Source organism: Mustela lutreola, chromosome 12, assembly GCF_030435805.1.
Source record: "Mustela lutreola isolate mMusLut2 chromosome 12, mMusLut2.pri, whole genome shotgun sequence".
Classification (NCBI taxonomy): Eukaryota; Metazoa; Chordata; class Mammalia; order Carnivora; family Mustelidae; genus Mustela; species Mustela lutreola.
In genome coordinates, this window is record NC_081301.1 from 88,595,658 (window position 1) to 88,612,025 (window position 16,368).

Genomic DNA, 16,368 nt, shown 5'->3' on the forward strand with positions numbered 1-16,368 from the left:
CCTCCTGAAATTCTCTGGTGCAGTTCTGAATCAAGTCATCGAAAGGCAACATCCTCATCTTGGTGGCAACTGATTTAGCCAACGCCCTGATACATGGTTAGTTCCTTGAACCCCGCTCCAGGTCCCAGCTAAGTCATGAGGTACTTGGGTCCCACTCCACTTCAATAAGAACTACTCAACTTTGGTGTTTATCGGGATTGTGCATTAGATTTTACTGAGTGGAAAGGGGTTTGGTAGATAAATACCACTGGATTAGATCATCTCTCAGGCCTCTTCCAGCTCCAGATGATTTAGCTTCTCCGGAGAGGAGCCCGGCCTTGCGTGACCCTCCTTGTGTTTCTTGCCCAGGGTGGAGAACATGTCCATGCGGCTGGAGGAAGTCAATGAGAGGGAGCACTGCATGAAGGCCTCGCTCCAGACCGTGGACATCCGACTGGCGCAGCTCGAGGACCTCATTGGGCGCATGGCCACGGCCCTAGAGCGCCTGACAGGTCTGGAGCGGGCCGAGTCCAACAAAATCCGCTCCCGGACCTCGTCTGACTGCACAGACGCCGCCTACATCGTTCGCCAGAGCAGCTTCAACAGCCAGGAGGGGAACACCTTCAAGCTCCAAGAGAGTATAGACCCTGCAGGTGAGGAGACCATGTCCCCAACTTCTCCAACCCTAATGCCCCGTATGAGAAGCCATTCTTTCTATTCAGTCAATATGAAAGACAAAGGTGGTATAGAAAAGTTGGAGAGTCTTTTTAAAGAAAGGTCCCTGAGCCTACACCGGGCTACTAGCTCCCACTCTGTAGCAAAAGAGTCCAAAGCTCCTGCAGCCCCCACAAACACCTTGGCCATTGTTCCTGACTCTAGAAGACCGTCTTCGTGTATCGACATCTATGTCTCCGCCATGGATGAACTCCACTGTGATATGGACCCTCTGGACAATTCCATGAACATCCTTGGGCTGGGAGAGCCCAGCTTTTCGGCTCTAGCACCTTCCACAGCTCCTTCAAGTAGTGCCTATGCAACTCTTGCACCCACAGACAGACCTCCAAGCCGGAGCATCGATTTTGAGGACATCACCTCCATGGACACGAGATCTTTTTCTTCAGACTATACGCACCTCCCAGAATGCCAAAACCCCTGGGACACTGACCCTCCAATGTACCAGAGCATCGAGCGCTCCAAAAGTAGCCGCTACCTAGCCACCACTCCCTTTCTTCTAGAAGAGGCCCCCATTGTGAAATCTCATAGCTTTATGTTTTCTCCGTCGAGGAGCTACTACGCCAACTTTGGGGTACCCGTGAAAACAGCAGAATACACAAGTATTACAGACTGTATTGACACAAGGTGTGTCAATGCCCCTCAAGCGATTGCTGACAGGGCCACCTTCCCTGGTGCCCTGGGAGGCAAAGTGGAGGATCCATTGTGCTGCCATCCTGAGCGAGAAGCAGAACTGAGTCACCCCAGCTCTGACAGCGAGGAGAACGAGGCCAAAGGCCGCAGAGCCACCATCACAGTACCCTCCCAGGAGGGTGATAACTCGGACAGAACCCTGTCCAACAACATCACGGTTCCCAAGATAGAGCGTGCCAACAGCTACTCGGCAGAGGAGCCAAGTGCATCATATGCACACACCAGGAAGAGCTTCTCCATCAGTGACAAGCTTGACAGGCAGCGGAACACAGCAAGCCTGCGAAACCCCTTCCAGAGGAGTAAGTCCTCCAAGCCAGAGGGACGAGGGGACAGCCTATCCATGAGGAGACTGTCGAGAACATCCGCCTTCCACAGCTTTGAAAGCAAGCACAACTAAACCTTCTTAGTCAGCACTGCAGGAGGCTCAAGAATCCAGCCCTGAAATCCTCCCTGAACTCCACCTGTTCCCCTTCCTTGAAGCTTACCTGCTTTATTCTTAGCTGAGCAAAACAAGCAATGCCTTGGGAGGTGTTAACTCGAAGGTGACCTCTGGGCCACAGATCAGGAAAGCACTTGGTCTAGCCCAGTGCCAAACACAGGGGCTTTAAGTCATGTTCACACTCGATGGGTAGGGTGGGAAAAGAGGGAGAAGAAGGGGTGCGGTGAGCGTGTAGGTCTAGCGACTTCAGAAAGCCATGAGCTCTGGGAATGAAGGGGCTTCACGCACTCTCCATGCCAGGAGGCATCTTTCCATTTCTGACCATTATCAAGAGTTTTAGGATACAGGGCTAAATTGCAAAATAAGATAAAATAAAGTAGCCAGCATACAAATGAGATATTCTAAACTTCAATTCTGTTTTCTTTTCACATTGGCTCCATCACTGGTGACTGATGAAGAGCATCCTTTTTATTCAGTATAAGCCGGCAGCAAGCAGTTCTACCTAACGTCCCACATCCTTCTCATGCCAACACTTCTGTAATTGATCATTATAAAGAAAAAACAAGGTAACAGTCATAGTTCACCTGTCTCTTCTATATTCACTTCTGGTGCCACAACTGTTGATCTTTCTTGAAGAAAATAAAGGGAACAGAAATGCCTTTTTGTGTTGCAAGCAAAATGAAAGAAGAATTGAGGCTAAAAACAAGGGTCAAGTAGTTTATTACAGACAGTGGGCATTCGAGTATAGTCGAGCAAGCTCAGGATGAATGTAATTAAATAATTTTATATTTTTAATTTATTTTGTACCTCACTTGTCATCAATGAAGTCACTCACTGAATCTGTGATAGTGAACTGAAAGAAAGAAATATATATAGTGGGCAGAACTCACCTAAAATTGCCATGTGGTATACTGTTACATTCTCACCCTTCATGTCCCGTGTCATGCTGCTGTGTGATTGTCATCATTTGCATGGCTCCCCCATGTCTTCTGAACATCTCCAAGATGTATCTAGAAATTCTTCACACCACTCATCACATGACCATTTTGTATATGAAGATCTGATCACACGTGGATATTTTCATACCTAGAGTTTTGCCATTTAATCTGAGCTCAGCATAAATTTAATTGGAGTTTTTCAAGGGCTGGTATCTTTTATATGGAAATGTTCCAAAGTACTTTTTAAGGAAGTTTCAAATCATAAATAATCTTAGAATTGACTGGGAATTTGGTACAACCCAAAGCCATCAGTTGCAGGCCTACCATGAATATTTTTCTTATATGTAGAGCTATAAAAATGATAGAGTAGACCCAAGTAGAAAGCAAACCACATAAAGACTTCTATAGTATATGCTGCTTATATACCTATATATGCATTTACACAGAGACATGTTTATATATAGTATATAGACAGGCATATAGAGCTTTCTTCAGAGGCTTGGACTATTCTATCACCTTGAGGTATAAACCAGGATTTTTAATATCCAAGGAGTTCCATTGAAAGAGCTCATTCTGTTAAGTTGAATTTTGACAGATGTTGAAATTATGTTTTTGTTTTTTTTTTTAAATCCCTATAACCTTAACTCTTCCTTGTCCCAAACTAAAGTTGCCAAAATGACTGGCTACCTGCCCTTTGCTTCTTTTCTGTCCGGAAACACTTGCTGCGATGACATCTTATTTAGTCTGGTTTCTCCTGCACGAAGTGATTACGCCAAGTACAGTCTGAATTAGACATGCAATTCTAAACCAGATAGTATTACAGACTCTTTAATACAGATGTACGTTACTAGGTCAGAATCTGGATTTGAAGGGGGATAAAGAAATATTGACCCTCAAATGTTCCAATTCCTTCTTGTGTCCCTGATTTTCAAAAGAATAAAATCTTTAAGGAAAATGACCTAATATTCTCAGCCCCCAAAATACTATGTGGTTCTCCCGTTGAGTTGTCATTGGGAGCTCCAAATTTTCTCATTATGTGAAATCAAGTAAATATGTGGACTAAAGCTCTAGACTGTAAGGTTTTGTGTTTTTTTTTTTTTTTTTTTAAACCCCTCTGAACAAACCTTTTGGCTATAGAAATAGTTATGAGGCCACATACAAAGAATTAAAGAATTCCTTCACACTCTTTGGCATTTGAGTAAATCGGACACAAGCAACCAGACTCCCTTGTGTGTGATTACTCTAGAAATGCTTACATTTTTATTGAGTCCCACATTGGCTGTTTCCCTTTCAGCAAATAGGCATTTGGTCTGAGAAAAAATCAGTTGCCCTTAAACTTCCTTGAGCCATGCATCTCAGTGAGAATCTGATGAAAGCTCTGGGCCCTCTCCCCAGAAGAAAATGTATATACATGCAGCATTGCAATGTAACTTGAAAGGAGGGTCCATGAACCCCTGGTTCCAGTTGCTTGATAATGAGGAAGAGGAACCATGTTTGTTCATAATCGATACGAAGTCCAAATAGGCACTTTACATTTGAGACCATTTCTCTGTGATTCTCAGGAAGGCCAAGTCTCAGCACCAGAGTTGGAACCAAGATTTTGTTCTTTTCGTCCCTTAGATTATATTTTGCTATTTTGATATACTTGTATCCTAATGTTTGATGATTTAAGAAGCCAGAGGCTCTCTGAGTGAGTCTGTAGAGGAATCCAGGAAGGAGGCAAAAACCATTATTCTTTGACCACAGAGCAGGACATCATGGTACCTCTAGGGCCCCATTCTGGACCAGACGGAAAGCGAGGGAAAGAAATTATGTGCACAAGTGTTTCCATTCATCATGATTTCTGGAGAGAGCAGAACAGGACCGGGGAAATGCAGTCCTTGCCAGTCCAGACCTCGTGACTGCCTGGTCCTTTTGTCGTACAGGAAAACGAAGCTCTTACCTCTTTGTGATGTGTGCAAAATATATAAGCCAAATTTGAATTACTTTAAATGTAAACCGTGCAATTCTCATGAGCCATTTCTTTCCTGTGCACATACATGTGTATTCTGTCTCAATCCATTTCTTCCCATTTCTGGGTTCTCCGCGCCCCGCCATGGCATTGACTCCATGGTCTTGTGCAGTCAAGCTCGTGTTCAGCTCATTTATTCCATCCCGTCCCTGATCAAGGGGACGTTAATTACCTGTCTCTATGAGTTAAGCAGCTCATGGGCAGCACATTATTGAGGAACATAAATAAAGTCAGAGAGAGCTCACAGCAGTAATAGCTTTGGTTTCATCATCTGCTTCTGAGGTGCCAATTTTTACATGTTACTATACGTCATGATTTGTTCTAAGTCACTTGTTCCTTTTGAAAAAAAAAAAAAAAAGAAAGAAAAGGGTGTTTTATGAAAATGGCCATGGAAATTCCCTGATTGACCCATACTTACAGTTAGAAACTTCCTCCTTGATGGATTTGAATGAGGGGCTGGAAAACTTGGGCACAGTTGCCATGGCTAGTTCATACATTTCTGCAAGCCAGAGGTGTATTAGCAGGCAGAACAGAGCACTTTAACAGAACTGGCTTTCCTTTTAAGTCTAAACTTCCAGGTCTAGGATATATATTTAGCACTTTGAAAGTTCTCCTTAAAAAAATACATATACACACACACATACACACACATACATATGTATGTATGTATGTGTGTGTGTGTGTATACACACACATATATATGTGAATATATATATGAATAATACAGTGGGAAAAAGGTACTTGTAAAAACACACAGTGTGTTTCTTCTGAATGTTTCAAATGTATTCTCAAAGATGGTTTCTATAGATAATATTATGGTAGATAACTGGATAGTACATTAATTCGACTTTCTGAGGCTCTGCAGTCTAATCTTCCTGAATGTTTGGCTGTGTGACTTCTGTCTTGGCAATCAATATTATCCAGTCATCCATCATGCGCCATCTATAGACTGTGCCATCCGATGTGTCGAGCAATGCTGTATTATAAAACACACATACACATATATGTAACCCATTTTTCACCCGGCATAGTTGTAGCATGTGGTTGTATTAATGAACGTTACAGGACAGCTTTATAATCACTGGCCAATCTGTAACATTCAATAAAGAAGCACATGTTGCAAGGATTAAGTATGTTCCCAATTCCACGTTATTCAGCATCCTCGCAAAATGAGCACTTTGGTTCCCGATCTGCTTTATGGTTTTCGCAGTCCTCTAACCCTCAAGGAACTACTTGCCTGGGCCGAGGTCCGTCCTCTAACCAGCCCCATGAGCCGTGGTAGGCAAGTTGGGTTTCGCAAAATGCGAACTGGCCTGTGATGCGAAAGACTCTGTGACAAATGAACTTAAGATAATATTTTCAACTCCAGTGTGGAATTAGCTGTTTGTTTACATCTGCTAACCCCCTGCGGAAGCAGTGTACAGTATTTTATAAATATGTTCATTTAGTAACACTGATACGTTTGTTTCTAGATGAAGTGATGCTAGTGTGTAGGTAGTTATATATGTTCTCGATATTGCATCTGACTCATTATTCTTTAACGATAGCAATGTAACTTAAATGAAGTAATCCCTCTCCAAATCCAGTCTTAATTTTGTGGCGACAAAATGCATGCTCTGCTTTATGCGTTTCTTTTGACTTTTTAAAGACACTTAATATTTGACTATTGCCTGCTGTAACACTTAACCCAGCTAGGAATTCGCTCACATTGTTGGGCTTCTTATACTGTTTGGGGATTATGTTTAATTTTTAAAAATTAAAAACAAAAAAGTAACGAAGGGTTTCTTTTTAATCTTATTTTAAGCTCCGAACAAATAATATGAAATAAGGTATTAACCACAGGGTGCGTAGCTAGGGGACCCAGAGATGGCTGGCCGACACTGTGCAGGTGTTGGCGCATCTGTGATGTAGGAAAGACACATTTCTGATCCTTTAGGGCCACTGGGTGCAAATCGCGAAACCAGAGAGGAAAGTGAGAAGTCCATTCGGACAGTACAGAAAGCCACAGAGCATTATGAATGAGTGGCCCAATGACGCCCTTGACCTCCCTCCTACCTGGTGGCTTTTCTACCTTGTGTGCGAGCCTGGTCCAGAGGCGAGCGAGGGGTGGGTGACTGGGGGTCTGATCCAGAACCAGGTAACTGAAGAAGGTTGCCTTTTAAAGAAATCACCATGTCATTATCAGAAGCCTCTCTTTTCCAAATGGAAAGGAGCCACTTTGCACAGTCTTATAAATGACTGCTCTTCCAACAGGGAGAGAAAACTTCTCCCAGCCTCTGCTGGCCTAAGCTTTCTCTTCCCTTTCCGTGTCAAATGTTCTCCTTCCCCATACCAGAGTCAACCAAAGCAGGGCTTGGTTCTGATTTAAGGAAAACAAGATTTTTTTTTCTTTTCTTTTTTAATCCACTCACAAAAGCCATGTTGTTACCTTTTCTCTGATGAGTTCCTTGCGCTGGTCGCTGCTATGACATCAAGACGTGACGATCTCTATATGTCTGTCTGAGAAAGGGTCTCGATGGCCACGTAATCCACCTGGCAGTAAGAGTGAGGTGAATTTTCCCTTCCCTAAGTTCCCTTGTCTGCCAGCCCCCTTAAGCCTCCAGCCCCTTGCCTGTCTGCATAGCGTTTATGTGCTGGAAAGTGAAAAGGGCACACATGGCCACAAGTCGGTGGGCTCTCTGCAGAGCTTCGGTACCAACCTTGACCCAGGCCTTCCTCCGGGACGGGCAGGCTGCCCGGAGCATTGGGCCACAGAAGTAAGTTCAGCTTGGCCCCCAGATGTGCAGCTTTCTTCACCCCCCTAACTTTCTTCTTTTCTCTTGGCCCAGCACAACAGGCTTTTTGCCAAACCCACAGACCCTTGGTCCTATGACCTCAGCACCCCGTGGAGCCTGGCACAGTAAGCTGAAACACGGGCTCCTTGGAACAGGTCATGCTTTCAGACTTTGTCCACCCCTCATCTTTCCACTAACCTAGGCTCTCCCCACCCACCCCGCATTCTACCCCCTATCCTGAACTCAGCCAGTGTTTGTGTCGGCCCCGTCCAATTCTATGCCTATCTGAACCCTAAAAGAACCCCTCACGTCTTTACCCCCATTCCCCACATGTCATCAGAACCAGCCGTCTGCATCTAGATGGTGGGGCTGCAAGCCCAAGGACAGGCAGGGCCTGACGCCAGGACACAAATGTTCCCGTTGGACTCAAGAAAGACAACAGGAAGAAGCAGGGTTTGTGGGGCACGAGGGAACACGCGTCCTATGACAAAAACATTCACATTCCAATTTGTAAACACTCTGCTAGCCAAACAAACATGTCTGCCAGCAGCATTCAGTCCCAGTGGCAATAGTTTGGGACCTCTGACTTAGGGCCAGCTGGGATCATGTTCTTGATCCTGACTTAGTGTATACAAGAAATACACCGAGAACTGAGGTGGGGGTGGAGAGGAACTCACCCTATTCAGGGTTATTCCTTTTCTCCTGAATGAGAGATGCATGTGTATTTGCTAGCTGCATCTTTCTGGACCCAAAGGCAGGATCTTTGTGAGGGGGATTCAGAAGAAGAGTACCGTACATAGCATTGTATCAAGGCTGATCTGCTTTTTGTCACTAGAGCGTCTAACTTGAGTTTATATTGTTGTTCCTGCTGTGCAAAACAGTATACATGGTATACTGTACTCATAGTCATTTCATAACCTAGAACTTAGACTCTCATTTGTAAGCATTCTAACCATAGTTTATAATGGGGGAAATTATTCAGATATCATTTTTAAATGAATTCCTATAAATATAACAATTTTGAAATTGGGTTTGTTAAATATATATACATCTTTTCCTTCTTTGTGTATGGATAGACCACGGTTGGCATATCTATCGACATTATAAATATATATAAATCCTTAGAGGAATTGTTCTTTTTTAAAGGTCTATTATTGGATTCACAATGCACTTTGAGCTTGTTTGTTTAGATATATAATTCGAAGCAGAAGTTGGCAGATACCCTGGGAAAAACTTTCTGAAATTTCTGTAACAAATGTTTTGCAATAAAAAAAAAAAAAAAAAAAAAACCTCAGTAGTTTAAAACATGACTTGGGTTTCCTTGTGCATTTATTTGCCATCACTTGATCTCCACCATCTGCATGCCAAGAGGAGTTGGGGCACACAGAGATAATTGCTTAGGGCCATGTAAATTAATTTGCAGAGCAGAAGTTGAGAACAGGTAGCCTCTGGAAAAGGCTGCCCTGGAAAGTTCCTAAGGAACAGGGAGGGTTTAATAAGACACACGGAGGTCACTCCAGGTAAGGGGAACAGTAATTTGATGAGCCTTCAAATGCTCTAGTGCTTCATCCTGGTTAGAACTTCTGGGCAGCCCCATGGAATCTCCAGTACTGACCCCAGTTTTATGAATGAGGCTTTGCTCCAACTAGTCTCTTCATCTGTACCTTTCCCACTGGCTCTGTCTAGCCAATCTTTTGAAAATGGGACGGATGGTATAGCAATGTGTCTGTGTTTATGAATATGCAGATTTATGTAACACACACACTCTTCAACCACATGCTCTCAGATTTCCTGGAAAATTGGGTCCACCATCCTTTGCTACCAAAATCTCAGATTTGGAAAAGCATAGCACTTCCTTGAAGGAGATATTGATGAAGGCTGAAGAAAATTAATTCTCTAGGGCTAAATTTAAAAGTTAATTTAGATTTAAAAGTAATTTGTCTGTTACTTACTTGTTGACATTACTCTGTTTGATTAAAAACCAGAACATGACTTGTTGTTTAAAGGCCTAGATTACCACATCCCTATCAGTGGAATGTTCTCAGGAATTACTTTTTTACCTCTCCTGATCTCTGGTTGTTAACTTGGCCTCCGCCCAACATTTGACACAGTACTGTCTTCCAGTTTCAGCCGTCTATCAGCCATCTTTCTCTTGTGCTGTGTCACAGTCATTATCTTAGGACATAATATAGTCACACTAAAAGGACTTGTACTCAAAACAATGAACCATTGCCCCAATATTCTTCATCTCAGGCACCAAAGACCCACCTATTTTATATAAGACTAGATGTGTTTGTTCGTCAGGGCTGCCTTTAAAAAATACCACAAATTAGGTAGTATAACAGAAATTTTTTGCCTTATAGTTCTAGAAGCAAGAAGTCCAAGATCAAAGTGTTGTCAAGATTGGTTCCTTTTGAGGGCTGTGAGAATCTATTCAATGCCTCTTTCATAGCTTCTCGTGATTTTCTGGCAATCCTTGACATTCCTTGGCTTGTGGCATCACCCCAATCTCTGCCATCTTCACATGATACTCTACCTGTGTGCCACCCGTGTCCAGATTTACTCTTCTTATAGTATGTCACCCACTGCATTCCAGTGTGACCTCACCTGAACTAGTTATATCTGAAATGACCCTATTCACCGAAAAGGTCACATTCTAAGGTTCAAGGGGCTAGGATTTCAACATAGAAACAGTGGGGGCGATAAAACTCAACCCTTAATATGAGGTAAATTTATAAGTAAGAGTGTGGCAGTCATTTATCTTTTTAATATCTTTCAAAGCAGAGAAATTGGAATTCAGGAATCAGTTGGAAACAATAGATGTACTGTCAGTAGGGGAAAAAAAAAAATAGACCAACTGTGCCATACCATGGAGCCATTAAGAATAATTAAATCTTTGTACATTGACATGAGAAGAGGCCATTGGTATATTGTCAAGTCTTTTTATTTATTTATTTTTATTATGTTCAATGAACCACTGTATAGTACATCATTACTTTTTGAGGCACGTGCCCTCCTCAATACCCATCACCCAGCTACCCCATCCCTCCCGCCCCCCCCTCCCCTCTGAAACCTTCAGTTTGTTTCTGGAGTCCATAGTTTCTCATGGTTCATCTCCCTCTCTGATTTCTCCCCCTTTAGTTTTCCCTCCCCACCCCTACGGTCCTCCGTGCTATTGCTTATGTTCCACATATGAGTGAAGCCGTATGATAATTGTCTTTCTCTGCTTTTCAAGTCTTTTTAAAAGGAAATTGAGAGCAACATATAGGGTCTAATCCTAATTTTCATAAAAATTAAAGCAGGGATATAGATGTAGAGATAGTCATACGTGAATAGTAAAGATTGAAAGAATACAGAGGAAGGAGTAGAAGTTGCATTGCAGAAGTTTTTCCTTTTTTTCCAAAAACTCAGATACTGTTGAAAAGTAATCTAAAGTGGCCCAAGAAAAGTTGGTTCAAGGATCAACAGACACCTTTGCCTTCTTTCTGCTCAGACATCTGTTCTAGACATCGTTCCAATAATCACAAGCCCTGGAAAAGCAACATGTCTCCTCCAAGGAATGGTAAATTTGAAAGAAGAGAAAAGTGGTAGCAATGGTTTAGCTACTAATGTCATGAAATTGTCATTTTAGGCAGAAATACAACCAATATCTTTCGAGCAGCTACTTTGTTCCCCTGGAAGTACTGAAAATGTTATTAAAAAGGCAAGACTGTCATGACTAAAAAGATAATTACATGGTATAGTTATTTAATTAGAGCTGTTGAAGAAATCAGGATGAGCGGCCCAAATTTAGCTCATCAACACTGAAAGTGTTCACGTGGAAGCAAAATGGCCGCCAGGAAGGCTGGGTGTGGATGGTTTCCCACATTCGGGGAGGAAACCGGACTACATAATGTGCTCTGAGACTGCATAGAACAAACAAGAGATGCTTTTCGGGTAAGAGGAAAGAATGAACATCTGTAGCCTAGCCAGGCTTAATGAAATAGACGGGGCTGGGGAAGACAGGAGGTAAGAAGCAGGTGTTTATTTCCAAGGCTGTTGGAAAACAAAGCTGTAGCCATGAGAATGATTAAGGTCTGCTTGGAAAACAGAAGCCAACTTGATCAGGGCAGAGGACTCACACTGGAAATTTGCAGGGAAATATCACCATCCCTTATCTCCACTTCATCCACTCAGCACATCTATGAAATCAGCATTATTATTCTTCCGTCCCAGATGCAGGGGGGAGGGAAGCACTCATCATTTTACACATGAATCCAGATTAGAATTTGGACTTTATTCTGAAAGTGACTAAAGAATTCTGGGCAAAAATGTGATGTGGCAGGGGAGGGAGAGGTGCCGTGGGACTGACCACAGGATTCCAGGCAAGAGGTAGTAAAACCCCACAGATGAAGACACTGAAGAAGTTTTACAACTCAACCTAATTCAACAAATATTTCAGTGGAGACTCACTTTTGGAAAAACACTTGACAAAGTACCAGCACATTCTACTTGAAATGTTACCCTCTTACTTAATTTCCTGATGAACGAGTCATCCTTTCAGAAGACTGTGTTCTAGTATGTGCCCAGACGAGCATCCCTCAAGATTCTTCCTTCCTGGCAGCCATTTTGTATGTTGCAGAAGAGCAGTGTCCTTTGTCTGTGGCCACCGTTTTGGCTAGATCTTTGGCAAAGGGTGACATAGACCCAAGAGTGCTAGTCAGAGCTTTTTTCTTAGGAATTTGGAACAAATGGGGTTGGCATGGTGAAGCCATAACTTACAGGCTCAGGAATTCTTGACAATCATGTTCCTGTGTATGGCAGAGTTGCAGAGAAAATCAATCTGCCATGAGAAAGAAGGAATATAGAGACAGAGACAGGAGCAGATAGGGGAAACAGAAATTCGAGACTCCTCCTGGGACATAACCATAGTCCCATGTTGGGGTCTAAGAGCATATCAGTATCCTTAATATAAATTCCGCATATGGTAAGCCAACTGATGACCGCCCAAAGATGCCCACATTCTCACCCCCCAGGACCTATGCATGTTATCTTATCTGCAGATGTAATGAATTAAGAGTGTTGAGATAGGCAGATGATCTTGGATTAGCCACATAGGCTCAGTGTAATTACAAAGATCTTTATAAGAGGGAGGAGGGGGTGGTCAGAGTCAGAGAGCAGGTGTGACAAGGGAAGCGAAGATTGAAGTGATTCACGCTGAAGATGAGCGAAGGGGCCACCAGCCGAGAAATGAATGAAGGCAGCCTCAAAAGCTGGAGAAGACAAGGAATAGATTCCTCCCTTGGCCTCCAGAAGGAAACAGACCTGCTGACATCTTGATTTTAGCCCCTCAAGATTCATTTTTACTTCTGATCTCCAGAACTGTAAAAGAATAAATTTGTGTTGTTGAAAGCTGCTGCATTTGTGGTGACTTACTGCAGCAGCGATAGAAAACTAATATGCCTCCCATGCACATGCTTTCATTTAAAATCAAGTTGGTACCTTTTACATGTAACCACAAGAATCGAAGCACCCTACCTTAGTACAAAGATGCCACAGACCGTCCGACACCCTGCCAAATCAGTATCAGTGTTGCGGTGGAAAAGAAATGCTGCCACACGATAGGCACACGTTGATCAAAAGACACATTCTGGTTTCAAAATATGGTGGGGGGGGAATGTGTACTCAGAATTAATGAAATAAGGCAATATATCCTTTAAGTCAGAATTCAACCAGCTCTACCTCTGTGAAGCCTTCTGTAATTCATCATAATAAACTCTCCATTCTTGACCATGTGTCAAGCCTCACATGTATCCTCCATCAATTGTCACCTTACTTGATGATGGTAGGTTGACTTGTTTGTCTCTCCAGGTAAACCACAAGCACCGTGGTGCAGTCTCTGGTGCCCAGTTCAGTGCCTGCTCATGGAATGAGTCAGGAAATAAATGCATAGACTGTCTGTGACCTCAGCGAGCTCCCCGTCCAACAGAAGCAGATATGTCATTATCCAAATCAGAGTTTTCAAAGCACCATGAATAGATTACATAAACAAAGCCTTCTGGAGCACAGAGTGTGCTTTTGAAATGTGCAGTCAAATTCGCAGTAACTGGAGAGCAGGGTTGAAGGAAAGTTTGGGAGGGGCTTCTCAGGAGGGGTGACGGACACTTGAGCTCAAATATCTCAGCCTTGAAGGATGAGTGGGATTTTGAAAGGCTGAAAAGCGGGGGTGGGGGGAAGGATTACAGGCAAAAAGTTTTACCATCAAAAAAGGATTGCCATCAAAAAAAGTCACAATGGAATGAAGAGACAAGAAAGCACCAGAAAACAGGTAAGTAATTCATAATGGCTACAGGTATGTCAACGTATCATAGTAGGACAAGGCAAGTCCAGAAAATGTGGTCTAGGGGAGAGGTGAGGATGACCTGAAAAAGGAAATGATAGAAGCCAAAGTGGAAGAGAGGCAGGACTTGCCAATGGGGTAAAAGGACCATCGATGGGGTTAAATGCAGCAGGAGAAATCAAGTAGGGCCCTCACAATAGGGTGAGGGTAGAAACAGCCCAATGGGAAGGGGAACATGGAAGATGACTCTGAGATTTTGATTCTCAAATGTGAATCCTCAAATATTATTCAGGTGGGGGGGTGGGGTGAGCAATTGTATATTCCAGTTGTGAGCCAACCAACATTTACCAAATACATGAGTGAACAAATAAATGAATTACGAAACAAACAAGTGATGAGTTGAATGGCTGAACGTATGAACAATGGTTCTTTGGCCAAGCCATGGCAAGTGGGAATAAGGCTGAGGTAGGAGACAGATGGGACCTTTTCGAGCATACTGGATCTGGGCTGAAAGGTATTTTGGAGACCATAGTCATAGATACTTTGCCCACCAAGGTATTTTTTCCCATCGTGGCATGTCTGAATATGCTCTCAGTGACCTCCTAATCCAGGAGAAGGGTATACAAAATCCAACAGATATCCCATAAGGGAAATTTCAAACTTGGCATGAAAGTCCGTGCAGTGGTAGGAAGATGCTGCTAACAGAGAGGTCCATGGGGTGATTGGGTGCTCGGGAGGAGCTGACAATAAGAGACGGTGGCAGAAAGGAGATTGGATGCAGAAGGAAGCTTCCCGCATCACCAGGAGCCACTCGAGAAGGGCAGAGGCAGCTTCAGGACATTCAGGACACACCAGACCCTCCATCTAGCACCCAGACACTTGGAGTCTTTCAAAAATTAATTAAACGGTATAGAAAGAAACTGGTAGCTGCCGGAGGGGAGGGGGTGTGAAGAGATGGGTGAAACAGGTGAGGGGGGTCACTTACGGTGATGAGCACTGAGTCATGTATACAATTGCTGAATCATTATAATGTAAACCTGAAACTAACTTAAAACTCTGTTATTTATGCTTAATTTAAAAATTAAAAAGAAAAATAAGATAGAGGTACCTAAATGGGTTGGTTATAACTATTCTCCATCCCCTTGCTATGCCCCTATCGCTTTCAGTGTTTAAAGAATCTCTTCTGTCTTTATCTTGCTCATTGGATGAGCACAACCATACTTCATCAAAGAGAGGGCTTTCTGTGTTTCAGAAAGAAAACTGAGCTTTCTCGGTTCTTAGTTCTTCTAGAATTCAGTTCTGCCCAGAGACCCACGTTTTTAAAAATGGGTTGGAGGGGCCAGGTGGAGAGGTGGAGAGGAAAGTGGGTGGACAATAGAATTTGTTGACATTAATATTTCTCAATGATACTCTCTTTCTCAGAGCTCAAATGTAAATATGCAAAAGCATCCAACTGGTCTCCCCTATGTCCCTGGCTTCTCGAGACTGCAGAGCCTGCTCCCAAATGATGTTGCCTTCTTGGGGATTTCAACCAGACTTGTCTCTGCTATTTGGAGTTTCTATGCTGACAGCAAAAGCTCCCCAGTGGCTCTATTTCATTCAACCGATTTTCCTGGCCCATTAGCTCAGTCTGCAGAGGCTGAAAACCAGGTCAGTTCTTTAAAGTATACAGACATTCCAAAAAATGTTTTTCCTAATTTGTTCTCTCATTTTTTTTCTGTCTGCTATGTGGGGTGTAGAGGTTGGACCAGATAAGTGGCTCTTAAATTTCTCGAGTTGTAATCACTTATTGGAATCTGCTGAAAGATAGGAACCTTTCCTAGGGAAGAAAGCTTAGAATCATGAGACTGTTGAAAAGTGTTCTTGGAATCCCGGAAGCCCATCCACAGTCACCGAAGGAAGAATCTGGGAGCCCAGGTTAAGACTCAAACGTCTCTCCAAGTCCAAAGCTCTGAGATTCCATGCAGGCTGGCAAAACAAAAAGCAGACACAGTGGTCCTGAAACATCTGTCTGCAGAAGAAATGGGGCTGACAGCTGGATGAGCCCTGAGGCAAATGGCAGGCTCTCACCTGTCCTCCTCCACAGCTGCTGAGCAACCGCACTGAACTCGAGACCATAAGATCCTGAATTAAATAAGTCAGTCTATTTCCGATGAAGGCAGCTCGAACAGCCTGTGCACCTCCGAGTCCCCTGAGAACCAAAGATTCTCCCACTGCAAACTCCGCCTACAAATGGAGATGAGCTAATAGTCTTGTCAATTACCTCAATTCGTCTTGAGATCAGGCTCCCCACCTCCACCTCAGGAAGGACTGTCTGCTGCTGAGAAAGTCGCCCACATCCCAGCACCCGGATTTCTCATCGTGACTTTAAGGGACTGACATATAACTAGATTTCCTCTCTGTCACATTGAAAAGTCTAAGTGAACAGGCTTCGTCTCCTTCTATTTTTTAAACCAGTATGGGCTGTTGGTCTACTAACAGGG

The 16,368-nt window shown here is 43.3% G+C and overlaps 1 protein-coding gene across 10 annotated transcripts in view; it reads left to right on the forward strand.

Moving 5' to 3' along the window:
- Nucleotides 1-7,799, forward strand: part of TRPM3 (transient receptor potential cation channel subfamily M member 3) — a 489,615-nt gene extending 481,816 nt beyond the window's left edge. For 8 of the 10 annotated variants that reach the window (XM_059143480.1, XM_059143482.1, XM_059143481.1 and 5 more), the window contains one exon: nucleotides 349-7,799. In XM_059143480.1, the coding sequence (XP_058999463.1) occupies nucleotides 349-1,801 (1,453 nt within the window). In that variant the 3' untranslated portion in view covers nucleotides 1,802-7,799. The remainder of the gene's footprint in view (nucleotides 1-348) is intronic. The other 2 variants (XM_059143488.1, XM_059143489.1) reach the window with 1 other exon arrangement.
- Nucleotides 7,800-16,368: the final 8,569 nt, after the last annotated feature.